Source organism: Ovis canadensis, chromosome 20 (genome assembly GCF_042477335.2).
Source record: "Ovis canadensis isolate MfBH-ARS-UI-01 breed Bighorn chromosome 20, ARS-UI_OviCan_v2, whole genome shotgun sequence".
NCBI lineage: Eukaryota > Metazoa > Chordata > Mammalia > Artiodactyla > Bovidae > Ovis > Ovis canadensis.
The window spans coordinates 33,391,046-33,418,060 of record NC_091264.1 but is presented as its reverse complement, the minus strand read 5'-3'; the positions used below and the strand labels follow the sequence as shown (position 1 = coordinate 33,418,060).

The following is a 27,015-nucleotide window of genomic DNA, read 5'->3' as shown; positions in this document are numbered from 1 at the left end:
CTGGTTTTGGGGGGTAGATGTTCAGGAAAACCCAGGAGGAACCCCTGAAGCCAGATCACGCCTTTGCATTTTGTCGGGCTTCCTTCCTCATGACCTTTGCCACCGGCGGGATTCCTCACGCTGGCTCCCAGCAGTTAGGTGACCAGCAGAGCCAGTGCTAGTGAAGATACTAGGTTAGGTGACCAGCAGAGGCAGTGCTAGTGAAGATACTAGTTTAGGTGACCAACAGAGCCAGTGCTTGTGAGGATACTAGTTTAGGTGACCAGCAGAGCCAGTGCTAATGAGGATACAGGTTAGGTGACCAGCAGACCCAGTGCTAGTGACGATACAGGTTAGATGAGGGAAATAAGTAAATAATGTAGACAACACCTAAAGATAAAGTTTTCCTGCTAATTATGACAACATAACCGAGACATAAATTCCAGATCCCATGATAGTTGTGTACTGGTTTTGAAAGGATGTTTAAAATGGCTGACTCTTCTAAGTCTTTATTTTCCATTTTCTTTTTATTTTCCCTAGTTGAGTGTGTTTTTAAACTAACATTTTGGAGAGTGTTATAAATACAAATTATTTATATGTAGAGTAGATAAACAGTTGATTTATTGGGAAGACTACTTAGGGATGTATACTTATCCTGAGCTTTCCTTAACATGAGAAAAAATTGCTTATATCTGTGTAGTATTTTCAAGTTTTCAAATCAATACCATCCTTCGTCTGAGAAAATAAAAATGTTACCTGATAGTGTGGCCTTCCAGTTCTCTGTATGTGTCCAGACAAATGGATGCTGAGTCCATATTCTGCTCCACATTGATTGTGTGTGTTTTATGCTGTGACAGAAATGTTTTTGTTTGAAAAAAACACATGCACACGTATTTCCCTGACATTCTTCCAATTTTTAGAAAAATATGTTCACATTTTTCCTACTGAAAACTTAGTTTCTTTCTGGGCAGATATATCATCTTTTTAAAAACCTTTCCCCCAAGATTTCTTTTTAAATGGTTCACAGTTAAATTTAAATTTCTATATTTAGGTAGAATTATGTTTATATACCAACCACCAGTATCCAGGAAATTCAGCGGTAAGGCTGACACATAGGGAGTTTATAGTCTGTTTCATAGTCTGTGTATTTAGACGAGGTTGGAAGCTTACTTAGCAAAATTGCTTGAACATCCAGAATTTCTTTAGTACAAATGCACTATTTGATTTCTTTGTAATTGTTAAGATAACAGTGTGTCACTTTTTAAAGATTAGTTCTTAGGAATATGTGTTAGATTTATTCCTTTCAAAGAAAGATGCATTCAGGAACAGCTTTTATATGTAAATATTTTTATAATATTGGGTAGTTGGTTTGCTGCAATCACCATTGATCAAATTTGGAAGAAGTTACAGGCACATTTTTGTACTGTTTTCTCCAGCATCTTTATTTTTTTCAGCTGGATGTATTTTATATTCCTCCTAACTAATCAAAATAAGAAACTGGTTTTGCCTGTGCCAAAAAAATAGAACTATCATTTTTCACATTCTTTTATTTTCCAGGTCATTTTCAAGTAAGATTGTGTTTCTGGGACTTCTGAATTCCAGAAAACTCTCAACTTTGTAGATAGAACAGCCCAAATGAACATTTCAGGGGGAATCTAACTTTTCATGCAGTATGTTTTGTGTTGTGCATTCCAGATACAGTTAACTTTTTGTGTGTATGTGATTAGTGTGGAAAGAAATTAATGCAGTCCAGTATTATGATTTATGGACTGAATCCTTTGCCCACTGAAGACTTGCCAAAACTAAAACTATTTTTTTTTTCCTTTGGATATTAGAAACAGCTACTGTTTTTGTTGATCTTTTAAAGTTCTGAATGGGCCTATTTCAAATCATACCAGCATGGGCGCTCAGATTAATAATATAGTTATTCAACTAGTGATACTGAGCAAAACCATTGCTCACATGGATATGAGGATAAAATTTCATAAAATTATTTTCAGGTGCATTAATGCATTTCTGGAAGCTGCACTTGATTTTTCTTTTGCATGAAAGAAATCAAGGATTTCTGTTTATTGTATCAGTTACAGGTGGGCATATAAGTTAATTGCATTTTTTTATACCTTTAAACATAAGACATTTTGCTTTTTAAAGCAGTAATGTGATTGCTGAGTGATCCCCAAAGATTTTTAACTCTTAGTGTATTTATCTCTCTTGAGACATCATGACTGTAGTATATTTAATTTAGATTATTAAGAAAAATTTCCTTTGTTGTTAGTTACAGCAAGCTGCTGAAGTTTCTCAGCTTCGGGGAGCAAGAGTAATCTCTGCCGAAGATCTTCTGTTTCTGATGCGCAAGGATAAGGTAATGTAAAAGAATTTCACTGTATTGAAATGCCATACTTTGTGTTTAATTACACTTATGTAAGGAAGCTACCCTTGTTATATGGCTTTCATATTGGAATCATAAGTGTTGAACTCATGTTTGGAAATCATAGTTTGCACAACAACAAAATGGTTTACTACAACAGAATTGATTTTTTTTTTTTTACATAGACAAGGGCACTTAATATAAAACTGCTGACAACTAATTCTCACTTATCCTTAACATATCTATTTAGACATTTTCATTGCTACATAAAATTCACTAGATCTCCACTGGGTACTTTGTTCTGGTAACTGGGATATAACTAAATGGCATATTTATTTTTCTAATTTTATACAGGATTGTAGATGTTCATAGAGTAGTTTTTCACTTGAAATACAAAGTTTTTTCTGTGACACTGGTTAATAGAAAAAGGCAAATCAATCAAGATGAATTGCAATAGCATAAAATATATACTCTTATTACTTAGGTTTTTTTATTTGCTAGAGATCTGTCTTTGAACTCTGATATTAAACTATTTAAGCATATAATTTTGTCATAACTGTCTTCCATGAGTAGCTAGTTGAAAACATTTTGACTTTCTGCATGTTTTTAGTACAGTTTTCATCTAGAAGGTCCTTACATGTGGAGAAACGAGCTGAGTAACCACAGCATGTTATAGTAGCTGCTAACCCAGATGAGCACCCAGGGCTTAGTTCCTAATGCTCCATCTTTCATTTCTCCATTGTTTTCCCCTGGTCTTTTAATTACACTTACTGATTTTTCTTTCACCATTTTTGTATGTTTGTGGCTCAGATTTTTATCAGAAGGCATCCCATCTGACCTTCAGGATATCCTGTCTTTCTGATACCCATTACTTAATATTCATAAAAACCTTTCCTTCTAATTGATTGAAGATTGACTAAACTTGGATGAAGGATTTTCTCTTCTTTATGCAGTGGGATATACAAACTGCACCTCCACCAGTCTACCATGAAATTTTATGAATTTTTAGTTCATTGACTCTTATGTGGTATGAGGACTACAAAGAGGAAAGAAATGTCTTTACTATCAAGAAGCTATAATCTGGTTTAAGAAATCTGTATCATTGAGTTGAAGAAGCATTTTGAGACAGTATTTTAAGGTTGTGCGATTAGATGGAGAGTCTGTAAAATATGGTGGAATGGAGGTTTTCTGCCTAGGTTGAAACTCATGCAATTATATTAGAATGGAACTAACTAGGATGCAGGCTCAGTAATCAAGGCAAACCATGATTAGTATGATGGCTCTGGAAGTGAATAGGAAGGAAGGTTTTAGCGAGATAGTGAAGAGCAAGGCTATTCAGGAGCTAGTAACTTCACTAGGAAGACATAGGAGAAGTAGGCACCATACAGCAAGTGGTGCTGAGAGGATGGAGCCTGAATGTGCCCTTGGAGAAGCAGGGACTGTGAGCCAAGTTCTTTATGAAGACAGCTGGGTAACAGTGGAGTTAGCATCAGTCCTTTGCAGAATACCTCCCGTAGGTTTTTCTTTTTCATCAACAGAGGTAATCAGGCCAGCACAAAAAGTAGTCCACGTCAACACTTTTTCCTACCTCTTGGAGGAGTCAACGTTTTAAATCCTATGGACCCTTCAGGGACATATACCAATTGTCAAAGCCCTTCTACTGGCCAGAAGGACTCTTAATCAGAATCTTTTAAGCAACCAGGAACATAGCTGTAATATGATAGTTGCCAGTGTTCTCATCTTTCTCCTCCAAATAATAATTTTCTTTATATGCTGACATGTTCCAAACAGAATTTAAAGTAGTTTACACAACTGTAATATAAGACAGAATCAGATCTAAAGTACTGAATGGAATCAGAGCAAAGAGAAAGGAGGGATAGCAAAGACCTGGATCCAGGTATATGTTTTTTCTCTTAATAATTCCAGTTTATATTCAAGTAGAAGTTGTTGACTACCCACTGTAGTTTACATACTGCACTAGACAGCTTCGCTCATTTTCTGATTTATTTCTCACAATATTCCTCTCAGGTAAGTACTTTACTTACCTTGTAAATAAGGAGATTGAGGTTCAAAGGTTATGTGTTCCTTCTGGCCCTGCTTGGTTCTAATTGTGAGACTATCCTGAACCTCAGTTTCCCTATATATAAAAAAAGATGATAATGTTTGTATCTCAGGGCTATCAAAAATATCAAATAAAATGCATGTAAAAGAGCTTTGTAAAATATGTTTCAGCTGCCATTAGGAATCTTAAACCTGAAGACCAGAACCCAGTAATCATCTACTCTAAGTGTAAGGATACAACTGGCAACCAGTTCTGTGTTCTTGCCTGGAAAATCTCATGGATAGAGGAGCCTGGTAGACTACAGTCCATGGGGCCGCAAATAGTCAGACGCGACTGAGCACACACATCAGTTACTTTTAAAGTTAAGCGGTATTGTAGTCTTCTAATAAACCTAAAAAAGCCTCAACTATCATTCATCAGCTTTGAGTTTCATAAAAAATACGTTTCTCAGATTACAGGATGTTTTCCAGAAATATAAAACATAAGCCAACTCTTCTAAATAAAAGATTCTCAGGGAATTAAAAAAAATAAATAAAAAAGGAAAGTGCTTGACTTCTTCAAACAGTTGTTGCAAACTTTTGTATAGTGTTTATAAATCATTTTAAAAAATGAAATTTGGTCTTGACGGTGTACAAAATTCCACAAAGACAGTATTGTCAGCTTACTGTGGAGAATGTGATATCGCAATCTTCAGAAGGAATTTAACAACAACAACAAAAAATAAAATAAAATTAATTGTGATTCTGGAGTATCTGAATACCTTCAAATCAAATGTGCTTTTAAAAATGCTTGTGTTGTAGCTTTTATGTTGAATTTGATGACTAAACTTTATATTCATAGTACTATGCTGAGAATTGCTGTATTTTTCCAGTGGTCCTGGGGTACAAGTTTATTCTATTTAGTTATCAGTGTTCTTGTTGCTGTTGTTGATTCACTAAGTTGTGTCTGACTCTTTGCAACCCCATCGTCTGCAGCACACCATGCTCCCCTGACCTTTTCTTTATAGCATCAGATTTTACTTTCACCCCCAGACACATCCACAACTGAACATCATTTCCACTTTGACCCAGCTGCTTCATTCTTTCTGGAACTATTAGTAATTGCCCTTCATTCTTCCCCAGTAGCATAGTGGATACCTTCCGACCTGGGAGGCTCATCTCCCGGTGTCGTATCTTTTTGCCTTTTCATACTGTTCATGGGGTTCTCTTGGCAAGAATACTGGAATGGGTTGCTATTCCCTCCTCCAGTGGACCACGTTTTGTCAGAACTCTCCACTGTGACCTCTACATCTTGTATGGCCCTACAAGGCATGGCTTCATTGAGTTACACAAGCCCTTTCACCACGACAAGGCTGTGATCCATGAAGGGGATTTAGTTATCATAGTAGTTTTTAATCGTTAAAATGAATATAGGTGTTAAGTCTCTTCTTTACTTATTTCATATTTTTAATAGAAAAAACTTAGAAGACTGCTAAAATACATGTTTTTCCGAGACTACAAATCGAAGATTGTCAAAGGCATTGACGAGGATGATCTTCTGGAAGGTAACTTAAAGCACTAAACTAAAACTTATGTGACAGCTGTATGCCGATGACACATTTATACAGAGTCAGCTTAGATAACTCCCATCAGAGTTCAATGTATGTCCTTCTGTTAAATATGTAGTTTAGTAACTGTCCAAGTATTTATATAGTCAGTACTTAAATCTTGTGATTTTTCCAATTGTGTGACTTCAGAGTAATCTGTTATTTTAATTCTTCTTTTAATAAAATAACCTGCTTTACTTCAAAATATCATGAAACTGAGAAAATTGTGCCAATTTAAAACATAATTGATTTTAGCAAATATAATTTTTCTGTTGTGAATGTAGGGAGCCTGAACTATTATAATATATCTTTGAAATTGACACATATGGTTTTTTGTTAATTTATTATAGAAAGTATCTGATATATTTTATACTGTAAAGTCACATCATTTTAATGTTATTATTTTCGGGCTGTTTGAAATCTAACCAGAAATCTGACACAAAGTGGGAATTTTTCCTTAGCTGACTTTCCAACTTAATTCCCTGTTTTAGGATATTTAGAAAAAATATTTATGTTGCAAAAATCAAATACTGATAAGCTGAAAACAGATAATTACTAAATAATACTAATCAAAATAAATGTTTGTGTTTTTAGAAATAACACATCTACTTTGTATTGAATATGGTCACTGTATAGTGGTATCCTTTGCTAGTGATAAAGTAGCTAAACAAACTCTACTGTATTAAGGACAATTCCAGAAAATTGCTCAGAACCAACTAAAGAGTTAACTGACTTTGAAAGAGGACCAGTTACTTTCATTAATCCTCAACAGATCCGCAAGAGTAATAGCTGTGTCAAAAAAAAAAAAAAAACTGATCAGATATTTAATCAGTATTGTCTATTTCATATTCCTACAGTTCTCATACAATTTTACTCCTGCAAAATAGTTCTCCAAATGAATTTAAATGCTTTCATTTATGATGAGCATGAAAAACACAGACTTGGAGCAAACAGACCTAAATTCCTGTTAATCCCGGTTCTCTGCTTTCTTTCTAGAAGCATCATTGAGGGTCACTTTTCTCATTTGAAAGTCAGAAATTATATTACTGGCCATTATAGTTCAATATGATATATGAGAAGCACCTGATACACTCCTGCCACTGAATCAATGATGGCTGTTAATATGATGCTTTGAACACCAAGAAGCTCAGACTAGTATTCAGTTTTACTCACACTGTCATATGTCAGTTTGATGCCCTCTCCTCCTCAATTTATTTCAAACCTCTCCACTTTATCATTTAAATTTTGTAATTTCGTGTGCCTTATATAAACTTCTAAAATACAGTTGACCCTTGAGCAACATGGAGGTTAGGGGTGCCAGCTGTCTCTACAGTTAAATTTGCCAAAAACTTTACAATTGGCCCTCATATACACTGTTCTGTGTCCCCATACTCTCCAACCACTTAGAGTCATGTAGTATGCATTTAGTGAAAAAAAAAAATCCAGGTTTAAGTGGATACACGTGTTTCAAACTTGTGTTCTTCAAGGGTACACTGTAGTTGATACAATTTATAAAATAAAATACTCGGGTAAAATACATTTAATACTGAAGTGGGTCTTCTGGAATGGCCAAGTGAGGACTGTGGTAGACTCTTTGCCCAAAGAAACACATTTAACTCATGAGAATGAAGAAAAATAATAGTTAAAAAAATAAATAAATAAAATAAAAAATAAAATCTCTAGTAACTGTTCTTAAGGGCAGACAGCAAATGGAGAAACATATTCAGAAACAGTCTACTAAATCTCATTAAGAACAGTGAGAATCTGTTGCCTTTGAGCCACAGTCTGCTCTCATCACCTCTCTCCTCCCTTCCTACCCTGGTGCCCCAGCTCAAAGTGATACAAGCTTTACTCTGGGTACATGCGTCCAAGAACACTGGGCCCCTGCTTCTCTAGCCCCTAATCTAGGGTGACAGTTTCACCCCAGGAAGGGCAGGAGGTCAGCCTCTCTTGTCTTCTTCAGCTCTGTGTTGCAGAACTTCACTGCTAGGCAAGCACAGCTACAAGGACTGTGACTGTCACTCATCCTCTAGTAATAGGGAAGCTCTCAGGTTGCCCCATCTTGACTTGCTGCTGCTGTTGGTAAGTCTCTTCAGTTCAGTTCAGTTTAGTTGCTCAGTCGTGTCCAACTCTTTGCGACCCCATGAGTCACAGCACGCCAGGCCTCCCTGTCCATCACCAACTCCCGGAGTTCACCTTCAGTCGTGTCCAACTCTGTGCAACCCATAGACGGCAGCCCACCAGGCTCCCCCGTCCCTGGGATTCTCCAGGCAAGAACACTGGAGTGGGTTGCCATTTCCTTCTCTAATGCATGAAAGTGAAAAGTGAAAGCGAAGTCGCTCAGTCGTGCCCAACTCTCAGTGACCTCAGGGCCTGCAGCCTATTAGGCTTCTCTGTCCATGGGATTTTCCAGGCAAGTGTACTGGAGTGGGTTGCCATTGCTTTCTTCACATCTTGACTTGCTCACAGGGAGTAAACTTCACACCAGAAGAGACAAGCCTTGAAGACAGGAGTCTGAATCTCTAACGAGGTCCCCCCTCTTAGATCCAGGACAGGCTTTCTTGGAGTACTGACTGCTCTTCCCAACTCCAGCTCTAGTACAGAAGTGCAGAGATTAAGCCAGTAAGAGAGAGCCTTAATAGCAGAGAGCTCTACAGCTCTTCCTGCAGGGACTGACTCTTTGGAAAAGAGCATTTGGAAGGTCTTGACTAAGAGTGTTTTAAAACAATGGAGATCCTGGTGGTGAACCAATAAGAGGAAGCTGGTCACTCTGATACTAATAACAACACAGAAAACAGTGCACCAGCTTAAAGTTTTGACAAAAGAAAGCAGTAGCTAAGAAGAGCAGTAGCTAAGAAGACCCTCTCCTGGGGTCAGAGCAAAACTTACAGGCTGGTCAGCCTTGACTGTGCAGAGTGACCCAAATTATTTAGATCAGTCTGTGGAGCAATTTGTGCTCAATAGTATTATTGAAACAGCAGAACTCTCAGCCAGCAGTTAGTGGAAGCTAACAGCTGTGTATGATACAAATAGAGTCAGACCAGCCAGAAACTTAATGGAGAGAAAAGTGACAGCAAAAGAGAACCTGACTTAAAAACCGCAATCATTCCTGGTGGTGGAGTAAGCTCTTCACATGCTCAAGGCTGTGCTATCTGAAGAGCAACACTGAAGGCTAAAAAAGAGACTTATTTGAACTAGTCCAGCCAAGTCACTAAACAAACAAACAAACAAACAAAAAACAACAAGCAAATGATGACAACAAGCCCCAGGATGGAAAGGGAATTATTATCTAGAGTTGCTCTAGTATATTTCCTAAAATATCCATTTTCATCAACAGCAACAACAACAAAATACTAGACATGCAAAAAAAACAGATATATATGATCCATAAAAAGGACAAGAAAAAGCAGATAAGACAAAGTACCTTTGAGGAGGTCCAGATGTTGGGCTTCACAGATGAAAACTTTAAATAGCTATTATAAATACATTCAATTTTTTGGAGTATAAAAACTCCAATACTTTGGCCACCTGATGCAAGGAACTGATGTATTGGAAAAGACCCTGATGCTGGGAAAGATTGAAGGCAGGAGGAGAAGGGGACATCAAAGGATGAGATAGTTGGATGGCATCAGCAACTCGATGGACATGAGTTTGAGTAAGCCCCGGGAGTTGGTGATGGACAGGGAAGTCTGGCATGCTGCAGTCCATGGGATTGCAAAGAGTCAGACATGACTGAGTGACTGAACTGAACTGATAAATACGTTCAAAAGACTTAAGGAAACCATTTGTAAATATAACGAAAGAAAGGCATGGTTACAGTGTCTCACAAAATAGAGAATACCAATTGAGAAATAGAAATTATATTACTAGAAACAAGTAGAAATTAAATCCACATGCATACACACACACATCCCAGAGGGTATCTATAGATGTAATTATGTAGGTAAATAGAAATAGGACTGTGTTAGCAATTGTATTAATATATATAACTGTACTGTCGAGTCTGTAGCATACAGATATGTAGTATATTTGACAGTAGCAACATAGGTGGGTGATAACGAAGTTGTATTGGAGCAGGGAATGACAGTTTTTATTCTCACTCTAAAATGTTAGGGTTGTCTTTATTTGGTATATGAGTATATAATTTGTCACATTAAAAAATAATCCAGTTCTTACTAAGTCACACTGATAACCTTTGTGTATTAAACTGTACTAATTACGTATTGTATGTTACATTCCTTCCTGACTTTTTGCAGTAACCTTCTTAGAGTTTTGTTTTGCTTTTAAGTATGATAGTTTTATCTCTTATGAGAAAAAGAGTAAAATCTCATCCCATAGATTTTACATAGATTGTCATAGTAATGTACCTAGTGTTTTCTTCTTTTAATTTCAAGTTGCAATCCTAATGCCTTTTATTTATGTCTTTGTTTTTATTTTCTCAATTGGGCTTGCCATAGCAGGATTCTTTTTCCAAATCTGATAGGCTTTTTTTTTTTTTTTGGTAAGAAATTTTAATCAATCTATAAATACTATAGCAATTGATTATTTGGTATTATTCTCTCAATCTTATTCATGACATAAGTAGGTGATTCAATTCTGTAAGACATTATGCTTTTTTTTGGATATAAGGGTTCTCCTTTGGAAGATTATTTTGAGAGAATTCCAATTTTGAATTTTATATGCAGTATTCCATACTTAACAATGGTTAGGACTGATGTAAACCTATTTAAGAATATTTTGTTTTTCCTTCCTTTATCTTCATGAAGACAAATTGAGTGGCAGCAATAATGTAAACAAAAGACAAAAAATCGCTCAAGACTTTCTCAACTCTATTGACCAAACAGGAGAACTCTTGGCAATGTTTGAAGATGATGAAATTGATGAAGTTAAACAAGAAAGAATGGAGGTATAGTACATGCTTCCCTTGTTAGAGTAATAGAAGAACCATTGCAATGTGTAGAATATTGGATTATTCTATTCTTATGTCCTTTAAATGTTTGTCTGAATTGTCCAAATCAGTGGTTTCATGTCTGAAGCAGCATTGTGCAGTGAAGTAGTCCTGGGAAGGATGTCAAACTCTGCCTTCATAGCTGACTTTAGGAAACTGCTTCAGTCCCCTGTTTCTTTGTTTCCACCTTTGAATATGAGTAGATTTCCCTAAGCTTCCTTCTGGATTTTACTTTTACTGATATTATTTTCTTCCATAAAAGCTAGTTTATAATTAAATAATTTACTTAGTTTTTGTACCAAACCGTCCAGTTATCTTTGTGGGCAAAACTAATTCTTACTCTTTTGTGTTGACATATAGTATGAAGAGCTATATTTTCCAGCATGTAGTTGCAGGCTATGGTTGGCCTCACCGGCTAAGGTAGTATCCAGGGCAATTACATGCTTTATATTGCTGTAAAGCAATGTCAGTGACAAGTGCTTGGATTCCCTGGGCATGTTTTAACAATGGATAAGAAAAATTGTATGCCTTCTATGTACCCTAGCTATTTATTCATAAAATTGTTTCCTTAAATATTATACTTTGGAAAAACAAAAGTAGTGACTGATTTCATTTGAGTGCCTTTCAATATATAAGGCATTATTCTTATCATTCTTATAATGCTTTTACATGCTTTTAAAAAAAAAAAAAACCAAAAAAAAAAACCTCCATTTTTCCCCTTCTCTTTAAATTGGGCAAGAGAGGTAATTCCAGAGTTCTGAAAGATTGTGCTAAGTGCTGACTTTATCATAGTCTCTATGCATGCTAAAAATATAATTATTTCATGTTAAATTTTGGAGGAAGTCCAGTAGACATCCATGCTTTATAAAATTTAACAGCCTTCTTTCAAGAATTAGTATGCTTAGATCATGAGCTGTGATCTAAAGGCAGTGTTCTTCTTAGGTATCAATTACCTTAGAAATGTGTGGTTATCTTGGTTTGAGGCAACTGCAAATGATTTTAGTTCAGCTTTGCCTTGGGCAAAAAACATGCTCAGTTGTCCAAAGCAGATGATAAACATATATTTCTGATGTCATTATGGCCTAAACAGGATATGATTGTTTAGTGGCATGGTTTTACTTATGATGTATTACACAGAGAGCAAATATTGTTTATGCTTTATTTTTTAAACATTTTTACATTATACAAATGGGCATTAAGAAAAATTTATTAAGAAAGGACTATACAGAAAACATTAGTGAAATTGAACAAGTAGCTCTTTCAATTTTGACAGGAAAATCTCTGTCAACCAAGTCTATTGCCCAGAAGGGCATTCCACAATCAAGGAGAAGAAGAGAAATGGAGCATGTTGTAACAGTAAGCTCATAATAGCAGGCTACTGTAGGCCTGGAAAACTGATGAGTCAGTAAGGTACAAGTTCAGATGAATCAAATATTTGGAAATGTAGGGCAGAAAAAGCTTAGGAGCGCATACGGTTTAAATTTCTCTTCCCTATAGTTATAATATATATTGCATAGTGGTGACCAGGATAATAAAATATCAATAGTTGATAGAAACAATTGCAGTCAAAGTCAGCTTCATCTATACAAGAAAAGTTAAGATTGCCAGCTTCTCCAAGCCTTGAATCATAACTAAAATCTCTAACCAAAATAACAAAGAGTAGTTTTGAGATTCTATTCATCCAAATAACAGAACTTAAACTGGATAAAAAATGCTGAACTTGTAGACAAAACTGTAGACAGTAGAAAGTGGAACCGTTAAGAGCATAGTCCTTGCCTGCTTCTAATTTGACAGGTTATAGTTTCAAGCGTAAACCACAACTGTGGCAGTCCATATGAAACCACTTTGGACTCACAGACTGCAATCCCTGGCTTTTAAAGTGCAGTAGAGTAATCAGTCCTGGCATCACTCAGTGATTCAATTTTCCTCTAAGCATCACTTACAGTTGTAGAAACTTTGTTTACTACCTTCTCCCCTAGAATGTATGAAAATGGTATAGACCTACCAACAAAGCTTATTATTGTTTTTTTTCTTTTTTGTTTCATTTAACTGTAATTGAGAAGAGAAAAAGAAATATATAGACATAAAAACTCTCTTGGGACCCTAGCTTTTTCTCAAAACATTGAGGAAGCGTATGAAAAACTGAGTTCTTTCCTGTTCTTTTCAGCTGATTTGTGTGTGTGCTTGGCTTTGTGTTTTACTCATCATTTGCTTCGTTAAGTATTATATATTTGAAATTTTTAAAAGTCTAAATTTTTATGTCCATTTTTTATATCTGCTTGCTAGTCCATCATCATATTAAGTTAACTAACTCATACTCCATTTATCTTTCCCCATCACCAACACTTTGGTGAATGAATAGTAGAGATCTATGACCCATGACCTCTGAAGATCCCTCTTAAATTATCGTGTAGATTAAACAATGTTCAGAATTGCTTTAGTATATTTGAGAGACTAGGAAAGAGAAGCAGGGAAATAATAAATACAACTCCCCTCCAAGTTATATAAATACAACTCCCCTCCAAGCACCTTTCAGACCCCCTCTACCCACCGCCAGAAAGACCCAGGTGCGCTTGACTGTTGATCCTATTTCTTGCATCCCAATCTTCTGAGATCTAATCAACTAAATGTGACTATCAACCAAGGCCAAGAAAGGATCACTAAAGCCTGCAGGTAGCTTTGTATTTTCTTAACAAAGGACCTGTGGTGACTCACATAAGAGCCTCACATATGAGCCTCAGCTAAGACCCTGCTGCTCCTACTCATTAACCAAGTAAAATATCCTGTCTAATGAGCTGCTAGGGTTTGTGAAGGAGGTGTAAATAAGGAACACTAAAAAGAAAATTGAGTGAATTCTCTACTTTCTGACTAATCCTCAAAAAGGTAAAATAAACAGGGGACCAAAGTTCAGAGCTCACCAAAGGGCAGCCTTTAAACAGCTTAGGGTGCTGAAAATCCCCAGTGACTGTTTATTGTTTGTTTTTAACTCAGAGGCCTAATCCTGGAATCTAGAAAGAAAGTAGAATGGAATACATAAAATTTGAGGCAGCTTAAAGATTGTTTAAAACTGACTGAAAGTTGAATAAGACCTCATGTGCCATCTGAATTGTACTGATAGGATGACCATGCTCTGATTGGCTTAGCCTAAGTCATATGCTCCATCTCCAAAGAGGGGGCAGTTAACCTCTGTAAAAGCATGAGTCCCTGCAGCTTTAAGAAGAAGGAATAGGTGCTGAAAAGGCAGACACAAAGGTCCTTAAGGATAAAGGACCTCTCATTATGTGTAAGAATTGGCAGAGGAGGTACGTCATAATCTTGACTCTCTGCTCAAATCTCTGGGATTTTTTCCCTTAGAGATAGCATGTTAGAATGAGTGGAAATCATTTTCTTTGGATTTAGGCAAACCATCCATCCATCCGTCCTTCCACTCTTTAATTCATTCAGCATTTGTCTGAGCTTCTTTTGTAAATCAGTCACTGTACTAGGTCCTGAAGTTACAACTATAAAAAAGACAAAATATGGTTTCTGCCTTCACAGGCCTTTAGTAATAACTGGCAAATCAAAAGCTAGCTGAGTACACTGGTAAGGGGAATACAGGCTCAATAAATGATTGGCATTTTTATGGCTATTTCTGTATTTGGTCTTGAATTTTGAACCTTCTTAGTAGATTATTGGTTGTGTGATGAAGACATGTATATTCTGTTTCACTTGCTGTTTTATTTGAAATTTTGTTTACTCTGAAGTAAAGCACATGTCTTCTTCAAGAAATATTTTGTGATTAACTTCAGAGTAGTTTATACAACTAGCTTCAGTGTGGTTTGTTGAAGAGGACACAAAACAGAATAATAGTACTAGGGTCCATTTTGAAACATAAAATAGTGTGATAGTCAGGATCCGTTTCTGAAAGAGATTCATCAAAAGAACACATCACTGTGTCTTTTTTATTCATGTCAAGGTAACTTTTGTTCAGATAATCTAAAAATACTCTGTGAAATTGTTCTTTGGGGAATACTAATAGAAATACCCCCAAAATCTTTGGTAATTCTAGCTAGCACAGAGCAGAATTAATGTAACTTAGTGTATATTTTTCTGGCCTAGAAAGTGCAGACCAGGGAGCGTTACATGACTTTAGGAGAACCCAAAGGTTGGTATGATATATAACTCTGAAACTAATTTCCAGCTCTGTCAAACTACTTTTTATCCCCACCTTCTGATTATTGGGCTTCCCTCGTGGCTCAGATAGTAAAGAATATTCCTGCAGTGCAGGACCTGGGCTTGATCTCTGGGTCAGGAAGATCCCCTGGAGAAGGAAACAGCAACCCACTCCAACATTCTTCCCTGGAGAATCCTAGGGACAGAGGAGCCTGGTGGCTATAGTCCACGGGATCACAAAGAGTTGGACACAGCTGAGGGACTAACACTGACTATGGAATGGTAGAGACCTGTATATTCATTGCAGTAAAACATCTGGAGAAGACATATTTCAATCAATGACACGAAGAGTAAGTTACAAATCTTACAACAATAGAATATTCCCTAACTCTATTACCCACGTCCTTATCATCCTGTAGGTCAATACATCAGATTTGACAGATGTTCCTCAAAGAATTCATTCAGGCTTTTCTTATCCATGTGAACTATGAGCTGTGAACTAGGGTAAAGTCAGACTTCTGTTTTGCTCAGAGTGCCCCACGTACCAGCTGTGAAACCAGAAGTGGCTGGGTGATGGTAGCAGTGTTTTGATCATTCTCTCACATTTAAGATGCTTAATCTCTTGGATTAAGCTTAACTGTAGAAAAATTTTAGAGCAAAATCAGTCAAATAAACAACTACCGTCTCGATGATAAAAAAAATTCAGTATCACATTCCAAGTATCATCTTCCACCTTCAGAGTCGTTGAGGATTTTTTACTATTTAATGTCTGGGTGAAATTGAAAAAAAAAAATTATCTTCCCTGCCTAGTCTATTAAGGAGCAAAATACACAGTGACAGCATTGAAGCAGTATTCATAGTAGTCATATTTCCCTTAACCCAAATCAGGACTTGCAATCTGACGTCCTTTGGTATCTTTTGTTTCGGAGACAGCGTTATGTATTTTAAATCTGGCCTTGGTAGTAAAATACAGAAACAGTGATGGCCATCCACTTCCGCCTTCCTCACCAGAAGTTTCAGCTTCAGTAAAGCAGAGCATCATTTGCCGGGGGGAAAGATGCACAGCAGTGATGCAAACCGACCATCCGTATCTCCCCGGCTTTGCTGCACCACACTTTGAGTCTTGTTAAGTGCACTTTGTAGGCTGCACTGTTCAGTCTTGATTTTCCTCCTAACACCTCTGATGACACTGTCCAATTAAGTTTTTAATAGAATCAATCAATATTTTCTTTCTCAAATAATTTCGCCTTACCCTTTTGAAAATGAAATCCTTTACTTTTAAAAGATACATTTCAAGGGTTTCCTTAGAGATCAGTCTGCTAGCTTGTTTATAAAACACCTTGGCAGAGAAGAGTTTTAAAATATCATCGAGTTTAAGAACACCACAGGACTTACCACTAATTTACATTTAATGTTTATAGTTCTCAAATTGTGGCTGTTGTAATAACCAAAATATTTTTGTCCTGAATATTTTGTAGATTATGTTTCCCTATTCTTTCTCCTTCACCCGAATTCCCCACAGTAGGTGGGCAGATTTTTGTTACGTAGCCTGGCTTTTATTTATCTTTACTGGTTTAATCTCAACAAGTCAGTCCTTCTAAATATGAAAATAAATGTATTTGTGGAAAGAGTTTTGTCTTTTCAGTGCCATCATTTATTGAGTGGAATTAGACTATCATTGATTGTGTGGTTAGGTAATTTCCTTCTGTTCCTTTATTTGCATCCTTGCTAAGGAGCTGCCTTAAGATCAGTTCTTATTGTTGCCACCACCTTATGGTAAATCATGCAAATCAAGCTGCATTAGCAATTAGACTTACCCTTAGATCATTGTATTCCTCATTTAGAAATAAGAATTTTGGAGTAAGCTATAAATATTTAGTGATCAATGCAATCTGGTGCATGTGGATGGCTGTTGGGAATTCTCCTGTTTATTAAGGATTGGTTCAAAGGGCAGATCAGATCCTGCCAGGCTTCTGCTCTTCCTGACTCCGTTTTCTGTAGAAGAGTCTTAACTCCCTAGCACATTATTCATGCATCTTTTATAATATGGCCCCAACAAACTTTTTCATGTTCATCTCCCACCATTCCTGCTCCTCCTCTTTGCCCATATTACTTCCCGAAACACACACGTATACACACACACAAAAACACACACACCGCCATCACCACCCCACACTATTTAAGGAGCCCCTTGAACTTGCAGTTCCCTAAATAGGCATTCATCTTTTCTTGCCTTCCGTTAATCTTTCTCCATCTGGCCGCATCTGAGTTCTGATATTTTAGTATGTGAAAGATTATAACTAGTTGTTTTTTGCTTAGTTTGACTTACTAAGTAAGGCCCTTGAGAGCATGGGCATACTGTACTTTCATATCGTCTGTACCCAGCACAGTGGCTTGAACATTATAAACTTTCATTAACTATTTGTCCAAATAAGGGGAATTAATAGGTGATATATGCAAATATTATTAGTCTATCCTTTGGACAACCTGAATTTTTTCTCTTCTGCTTAAAGAATGCAGTTTCCAGGTATATAAAATTAGTCTTTTCTTCTCATTTACATAGGATTACAAAAAAAGCTGTATACCTTTATGAAGGTTTTGTACCAGGAATTCTTCAACACACCTTTTAAGGTGCCTTCCAGTTGCAAATAGTTTTCATTGTTTGAATAATTTCCTGTTTAATTTAGAGTAGTGGCTTTTCCACAGCTCTAGCTGTAGAAGTTCTCCTAACCACACTGCTTCAATATTTACCTGCAGTGTTCAGATATGTCTACAGGCTGATCCTGAGCATCAGTTTTAATTTTAATGAACAGATTTTTTTTTTCAGATGAACCAATACCATCTGTGACCACTGGTTCATTCCCTCTAGTTGTCAGTTCAGAACATTTGGCAATAAATGCTATGCACTTCTTGTGTATTTGCTATTATAAGATTTTACAATTTAGCATCTTCAAATAATAACATATACTTGTTCACTTCTCTGATCCATTAAATAACTTCTCTGGACAGTTCTGTTAGTTATTGGCTGATTTCTACTTAGAAAATAGTTTGAATTTGAAGATGCCTTTTAAGTTACTGTTTAATTTCTTGTGGCATGGAAATCTTGCCTCTCCACATTTGCTCTATCACATCTTGTTGATAGATCCTTCAGCATGTCCAGGTCTGGGTCTCTTGTTCCAGTGAACACCTAAGTTTGTTACAACTTTGCCTGTCTTTAATGTTAGTCTTTCTGAACCAGTTAGTTTGGTATAGTTGTCTTTAACAGTATATTAATATTTTTCCCCTTAATTTCTTTCAATTGATGATATTACCCTTATTTACATAGCACATGCATTTGTATCTTTTTTTATTCCTCCTCAGTTTTTTGCTTCCTCACCTGTTCTCATTAATTCTTTTTTATTTGTAATTTCAGAGTTAACCTGTACGTAATTCTTTCAGTGGTTATTTTTAAATTCTGAGGAAGCATAAATCTGTACATCTCAGTTTATGGCCCTTAAAAATGAAGTAGCATTTTTTTATTTCGTGTGTGTGCCAGCCCCTGTACTAGATCGTGGGGACATGGTATTCCCAATACAGTTGTTTCCTTGACAAAACATGTAATATACCAGAGAAACAGATATAGTAGTGATAACTACAGAATCCTGTGTAGACTTAGTACACACCACACAGTGTTCTAAACCTTGACACAGACATCAGCTCATGTCTGCCCTTGGGATCAGTTCTGTTATTATCCTCTGTTTGCAAATGACGACCCTAAAGCACTTGCTGAAGATCACAGTTAAAAGGTAAAAATGCTAGGAAGGAAAACTCATGGGTGCAAGCACTATTCTGGAAAAGGAAAATAGAAAAGTGTCCTATTTCTTCCACCTTGGAAAAATTGGTCTGGAAGCAGTTCCTTGAGTTGTATATGGTTACTAGCCTCCCGAGCTTCAAGGCAAAGAAGCTTATTTGCTTTACTTTTGCTTTTCTTTGGCTATTTCAGGTAATGGCCGAAAAAAATCACATATTTTAAAAGATAAGAGATTTATCATATTTGTTTTACAAATGTGAACCTTTATTATCTTAAATCCATGATTTTCAAAACCATGGTTGATATGAGAGAGCACTGTTTCTTCTTTCAAAATGTTTAAAAATACTTGCAGGGCCAAGGACACTTGGTTATTTACATATTGATGTGAATTACATTGCTTACCTCTTAATCATCTGCTGAAAAGGGATTTCTTTAAAGACTGTTGGTCAGCGAGGGGTAAAGGTATTTACCCCTTGAATTTTAGAGAAATTTAAGGGTAGAGAACATTACGTGATATGCTATGTTCTATTTCTTTGGGAAAGAGAAGATTCAAGAGAGATATTCTAGGAGGTTGATGTTTCAGAAATAAAATAAGATGTCAGCTTTGTGTTTTTATAATTTTGCATAATTCTGGACAAGGACCAAATTCTCTTAATTAATTATGCCTCTTCTGATCCTTCCATAAACTGGATACAGTCCAGATACATATGGGTTAAAGAGGTTTTTATAAGATTACTTCAGAACCTATGCACCATTTAAAACAATATTTCTATGAGAAGGTGCAGCCTGAATTCAGAACACACTTTTAGGATTTAAGTTGGAGGATTTTGTATTTTAGTTTTAAAAGTTAAGTTTTACGTATTCACAAATTTTCAGTACAATAGAACTGCTTCGCATCTCTAGAAACTGTTTTATCCAGCTTGTTTTCTCTGGTAACAAAACTACTAGTATCAGAGGCCAGTAAAAAATTTTGGCACCTCCACCTAAGTTGTTTTTATAAGGTTATTTAGGATGATCATACTCCCTACTGAGTAAAGGACTTAATGATTCCATTCAAGACTTTACATAATTTATGTCCAAGCTGCTGGCAATGTTCTGGTGGTAAATTAAAGATGTATATTAATTTACTGTGCTATTAAATAAAAGAAGTGTTGGTTACGCACAGCAAAGAGATCCTTTTTTTTTTTTCAAGATGACAGTACAAAGTTATTCTGGGAGTTACATGTCAATAAGAGTTGCCACTCTTCTTTCTGTAATTGGTGTACAGAGTGTATAGACACCATGGATTCATTCAGAGGCAAGCAATGACAAGCTAAATTTATAAATTCACTTATAACCCATATGATATGTTGTTTAGAAAAATGTTGAGCTCTGCATACAGACAAATTTTGTCGTGAGAGTATCTGTATCTTCTAAGCAACCCAACAAAGGAAATATAGCTGGGCCTCAGGAACTGCGAAGCAGGTACCAACGAAATCAGCGTTCTTTTCACACCTTCTGATCTCCTGCTTCTCTCTCTGCACAGGCTTCATTTTTCTTTTCAAGTTGATTGACATTTTTTACCGCCTGGGTAACGCTCTGTGAGCATGTGCTCCCAAGTTAGCTTTTTCACCTGGAGAGAGGCAGACCCAACCCTCTGGTATAGGAATCTCAAATCTCAGTACATGGCCTCTGATTGACCTGGTTTGTTTTGGGTGACCAGGCGGGTAGCTGGCCACATGGCTGGAATGCAGGGCCGCACAGTAGCCACTCAGCTGTGGAGGCCTGTAGGGCAACCTTGCAGCAATGGAGGCAGCCAGTGCCGTGGACGCTCACTACCTCCAGGCAGCCCTCCACTCGTCCACTCATCATTTCTAGCCTGCACACACATCCGCTAGATCCAACTTTGAGACTCTCAGTGTCTTCCTTCAAAAATGATTGTATAATTTTAACCTAAATCTAATTTCCTTTTAAAAGCTACAAGGAATACTCTCCAGTTATCTTGGACTTAAAAGAACATGGCTAATAAAAGAGTAAATATAAAAATCCCACTAAAGTTCCCAGAATGACAAAGAAAGTAAAATATTCTTTAGTCAAGCCTTTTCTCTTAAAAATATCCTCACTTAAAACTGTAAAACATTTCAACAAAAACATTTCTTCAAATATGTTATTTTAAATACTATATTACTTAAGCAAATATTTAAATACTATATTAGTTTCTCTGAATACTTGACTTGAATTTAATTCCACCTGTCTGCCAAATGTTGAAACTCCAAAACCATTTTCATTGGCCAGGTTAAATGTTTATTTTGTTTTCCCACATAATATGCTCTTTAAACTGTCACAGACATACCAACTCTGACTTCTTTTTAATAAGGACTTGGTAGGGATTTTATTCTTTCTTCAGTTAATGGTAAAGGATATGCTTCTCTTAAGGAATATGCAAAGGCATATTCACATTCCCTGTCTACAGAAAGCATCTACTGCCTTTGTTAGTGTTGGGAAGGAAACATTAACTTTCTTAAAGGAAGTTTAAAACATGTCCATTGTATTTGCCTACATTTTTGAAGCCTCACTTTTATTTCCTTATAATCAAATTATCAATGACCTTTCTCATAGAGTGTCCAGTTTAATATAACAAGCGACGCTGTATAGACTAGTACAAGGAAAAAGTGTCACACTACACTAATTTATTTGATCACGGGGTTTCCCTTTATGCTCATCTGTTTATGTGATCAGATACCCATTTGAAAATGTTGTTCTTATTTTCAAAGAACACGTGTATCAGTTCAGTTCAGTCGCTCAGTCGTGTCCGACTCTTTGCGACCCCATGAATCGCAGCACGCCAGGCCTCCCTGTCCATCACCAACTCCCGAAGTTCACTCAGACTCACGTCCATCGAGTCAATGATGATATCCAGCCATCTTATCCTCTGTCGTCCCCTTCTCCTCCTGCCCCTAATCCCTCCCAGCATCAGAGTCTTTTCCAGTGAGTCAACTCTTCACATGAGGTGGCCAAAGTACTGGAGTTTCAGCTTTAGCATCAGTCCTTCCAAAGAAATCCCAGGGCTGATCTCCTTCAGAATGGACTGGTTGGACCTCCTTGCAGTCCAAGGGAGGGACTCTCAAGAGTCTTCTCCAACACCACAGTTCAAAAGCATCAATTCTTCGGCGCTTAGCTTTCTTCACAGTCCAACTCTCACATCCATACATGACCACAGGAAAAACCATAGCCTTGACTAGACGGACCTTAGTCGGCAAAGTAATGTCTCTGCTTTTGAATATGCTATCTAGATTGGTCATAACTTTTCTTCCAAGGAGTAAGTGTCTTTTAATTCCATGCCTGCAGTCACCATCTGCAGTGATTTTGGAGCCCCCCAAAATAAAGTCTGACACTGTTTCCACTGTTTCCCCATCTATTTCCCATGAAGTGATGGGACCAGATGCCATGATCTTTGTTTTCTGAATGTTGAGCTTTAAACCGACTTTCTCACTCTCCACTTTCACTTTCATCAAGAGGCATTTTAGTTCCTCTTCACTTTCTGCCATAAGGGTGGTGTTATCTGCATATCTGAGGTGATTGATATTTCTCCTGGCAATCTTGATTCCAGTTTGTGCTTCTTCCAGCCCAATGTTTCTCATGATGTACTCTGCATAGAAGTTAAATAAGCAGGGTGACAGTATACAGCCTTGACGTACTCCTTTTCCTATTTGGAACCAGTCTGTTGTTCCATGTCCAGTTCTGACTGTTGCTTCCTGACCTGCATACAGGTTTCTCAAGAGGCAGGTCAGATGGTCTGGTATGCCCATCTCTTTCAGAATTTTCCACAGTTTGTTGTGATCCACACAGTCAAAGGCTTTGGCATAGTCAATAAAGCAGAAATAGATGTTTTTCTGGAACTCTCTTGCTTTTTCCATGATCCAGTGGATGTTGGCAATTTGATCTCTGGTTCCTCTGCCTTTTCTAAAACCAGCTGGAACATGTGTATATTTTTGAATATTATAGTCTTTTATACATACTTTTCTTAAAAGAACTAATAGCTTTCACTGTGTACTTATTTTTTTCTTTAATTTACTAGGCATATGAATTCCACGTGACTTGCATAGTGGTTTGTACTTTTTGCAAATTTCATGAGTACACCTTAGGTTTCTTGTATTAGACCTAATTCACTACAGTAAGGAGCATCTTGAGGGGGAGGTATTTGAAGCCATAGTGGTAGTGATCTTCCTAACCTTTAACTTCCCTGAAAAGATGTACCTTGAATTCTTTTCTTGTCTCCATCTATAATGAAAGTACAGATCATTATGAATGTCACAGTCTCTCTTCAACTATCCATATCACAAGACCTGCTGGTTTCCTAAGTCCATTGCCCTTCTGTTTGAGTCAAGGGAGGCATAACAAAAGTTGATGCCATAAATAGCTATATCAGTGCTGCAGGAGAAGTGACTTCACACACGTTTTCCGTTTTGAAATGCCTGGCTATCTCCCAGGAGTTAGGAACCTCTTGGTTTCTTCCAGTGATGTTTCTTCTATATTAGAATCACTGCAAATACACTGAGGCTATTTTCTAGTATGGAGTTGCACAGGTTGTCTGATCTCTTAAATCTTAGAATCTATAGCTCTGAAGTATTTCTAAAGATTTCAGGACTTCACTAAGGTACAGGATACACATGGAATTACAGAACATCAGCACAATACAGAGGAGACAGAACTCAGTCACAGTGAGATGAAGCAGCTTAACCTGGAGATTTCCATGTTGTGTTCGAGACAAAACAAGACCTGGAATACAAGTCTTCTGATTCATGGGTCAGCATTCTCTTCTCTGGCCACTCTAGAATTTTTCTGATGGAATAGAATGTATCTCAGGGTCATATAAGAAGATATATCAGAGCTTTAGATTATGATTAAAAGCTGTTACCACTCAAAATTACTGATTTAGCGGATATAGAGATTGGATTGGAATTGTATTAACCCTATAATATACCCTATCCATTCCTTTTCAAATACACCTCCTCGAATGTTGTCTTATTTGCTTTCTGTTTATATCTTTATCATCAAAATAAAACTGCATAAATGGAGAACTTCTAAGAAGTATGCACTATTTTTTTTTCAATTTTAAGTTTTTCATTAAGATGCGAAGTGTCTTCATTAAAATCCATCCTACATTTGCTTATATCCGTCTCTCAAGATAGTCTTTATTACTTTCAAGTTTCATTGTTCTCAAGGTCACTTCAGCCATCATCCCACCCCCAAGTCTGCTTCAGTTGTCTTTTCTCTCATTGATGAAGTTTGAGATGGATGGCTTTTCATTGGCTGTAGCTAAGATTCTAGTAAATTGTTAGGACAGGACAGGTAAAAAAGCAATGTCCTTATCCTGCCAGTCAACATTTATGTAGAATGTATAGATTAAAAATGGTAGGTATTGAAGAAGCATCCATTGTAGTGAATCATTCGTCAAGCCCCTTGTTAAGTCATTCACCTGCATTTGACTTGTTTTATGCTATCTGTCATGTGCAAATAGATAAATGCAAGTAAATCTATTTCTTTTTAAAATGGAGTATCTCAGTCTTTTTGGAGTTAAGATAATATTATTAGTTATTTGTTTGACTCCATGTTGTCCTCAAAAGCATTCCCTGAAGTTAGAAAAATATATAAATTGCATTAAAAAAAATGTTGGTGAGTATTGTGATGAGAGAGAATACTGACTCTTAAGCTCATTCATGGCCACTATGACTGCTAAAAATCAGGTCTAGAAATCAATATAATAGATCACATAAATGTGTAATAACTATATACACCAGCACGGTAGTATATACAGCTGCTCACCGTGCTGTATCCATCCTCCTTTATGGACCTGGTTTGTAGCTGTTGGCATCCAGAGTACCACACCCCTCTTCTTACTTTGCAGCTAGGTTGGGTCATACCGTTGGGCTGTGGCCAGTGAAATGTAAGCATAAATTTCTATTTGGACTTCTCTTGGTTTTCTTAAATAGAAGGGGCAGAGAGGTATACCTCTTTTCTTATCTTCCTATGTTTGATTACTTGATCCAGATGTGATTATCTGGAGTTTCGGGGGTTATTCTATATCATGAAGATAAAGCTAAAGCCTGCACAATTTTATACATCAATTATATCTCAGTGAAGCAGGGATGAGGTAGTGGGAAATGAATGTACGAATGACTGAATGCATAAATATGTAAATAAATAACTTTTAAAGCATGGAAAAAAATAAAAAGCTACAGCTTGAAAATGTCAGAGCCAATGTTGGAAGTAACTGGGGCTCTCACAGCATCAGCAAGCCGTTATGTTAAGCCTGAATTACTTGTCTCTAGAATTCACTTATGTGAGGAAAAATAAATTTCTGTCTTGTTTAAACATCTATAATTTGTAATTGTATTATATTCAGCCAAAAACACTTAGCTAGTAGTACCTGTGAATGAGACTTTGATAAAATTGAGAATATACTTCTAGAAAGTGATTAAATCTGTTTTTCATATTGAAGGAATATTCTGTCATGTGGCCGGTGATTTTCGAAGAATTGCCATAGCCATGCGATGAGTGTTAATACTTTAACACCATGACAAAAGTGTTTCGGCATAAGTCTTATGTTAATTACAGTTTTGTTTATCAAAACTTACCAACATCAGAAGGTCGAAGAGGTCATTCAACATTTAGTACTATGTTTCCTGCTGCTTAAATTCCAGAGGAAAATATGGGAAAGGATTTGATTTTATATTTTTTGTTTGTTAATCAAAATATCCATCCTGCTACTTAAGAAATTAAAATACTGTGCTATAGAAAATAAGTACCATCTGGGCTGTGTGTTTTTCTACGTCCTCTAAAGAACATTATGCAAAAGAGGTTATGCAAAGGCACGCTTCATTTAGCTATACTCACAGGATACCTGAGGTGGTACGATAGGAGTACTACTTAGAAATTGGTATTGTTGTTCTTTAGTCACTCAGTCGTGTCTGACTGTTTTGCAGCCTCACTGTAGCCTGCCAGGCTTCTCTGTCCATGGGATTTCCCAGGCAAGAAACCTGGAGAGGGTTGTCTTATCCTTCTCCAGAGTATCTTCCCGACCCAGGGATCAAACCCACATCTCCTGCATTGGCAGGCAGATTTTTTACCACTGAGTCACCAGGGAACCCCCCCATAAAAAATTTATGAACAACAAGGTCCAACCATACAGCATAGGGAACTGTATTCAATATCCTGTGACACAGTATACTGGAAAAGAATGTGTATGTGTATATACATGTTTTTAAACTGTGTCACTTTGCTGTACAGAAGAAATCAACATTGTAAATTGGCCATATACTTCAATAAAGTTAAAAAAAATTATATACAAATCAGACTGTTTATTTCATCATATTGTAAATGTACCAAGAAAGCAACCATATAAACAACTCTAGAGGATTACTTTTGTCCTATGAAGAACCTTAATATATTGTTTTGTTAAGGTCATATTTTCATTGTGTGGATTGTCATCTTTCATTTCAACATTGTCTATGTGTTGTTGGTTGTGTTTTTAATTCACCTCTAACATTTGGGCAACCTGGTTATGAAACTTGTTGCCCCCTAACCATCAGGGTTATTGGACTTCTCTGACCAGCTAATTAAATTCTGCTCTCCCGACCTCACCTTCACCCTGAGCTTTCTTGTTGCTTCTTACTCTTTGGAAAAGGGTTGACCTTCCAAGACAGATGAGAACATGCTTAGGTCACTGTAGTATGTTTCCCACTTAAAATCTACAAACTAAACACACACACACACACACACACACACACACACACAATTTATTCTCAAAGTGCTTATCAATGTGTTTGTTTCCTTGACATCATTTTCTGAGTCAGTGATGTCAGTCATCACCAACGAGTAAAAAGCCTTTATCACAGAATGACAGTGTTTTAAAAAATCTTTCACCGAGCTGTTTGCAGTGCACCTGTCTTTCTTCTGAGATTCTCTTCATACTGCATGGTATTACGACCAGAGCAGCAGCTTTGAGGTCAGACAGACCTTGGTACTCAAGTCACGGTTCCATGCCTTCTCTTGTCCTAGGTATCTTTGTTAGTATCCTAGGCGAGTTGCTTAATGTTTCTGACTCTCAGATTCCTTAACTGAAGCCACATCTTAGAACTGTTGAGGAGGA

The 27,015-nt window shown here is 36.8% G+C and overlaps 1 protein-coding gene across 18 annotated transcripts in view; it reads left to right on the top strand.

Moving 5' to 3' along the window:
- Positions 1-27,015, top strand: part of SUPT3H (SPT3 homolog, SAGA and STAGA complex component) — a 398,481-nt gene that overhangs the window by 255,984 nt on the left and 115,482 nt on the right. For all 18 annotated transcript variants that reach the window (XR_011251087.1, XR_011251092.1, XR_011251091.1 and 15 more), the window contains 3 exons: positions 2,255-2,341; positions 5,862-5,952; positions 10,761-10,900. Coding sequence is in view for 12 of the 18 variants with exons in the window: in XM_069562673.1 (XP_069418774.1) it covers positions 2,255-2,341; positions 5,862-5,952; positions 10,761-10,900 (318 nt within the window). In the remaining 6 variants the exon portion in view is untranslated. The remainder of the gene's footprint in view (positions 1-2,254; positions 2,342-5,861; positions 5,953-10,760; positions 10,901-27,015) is intronic.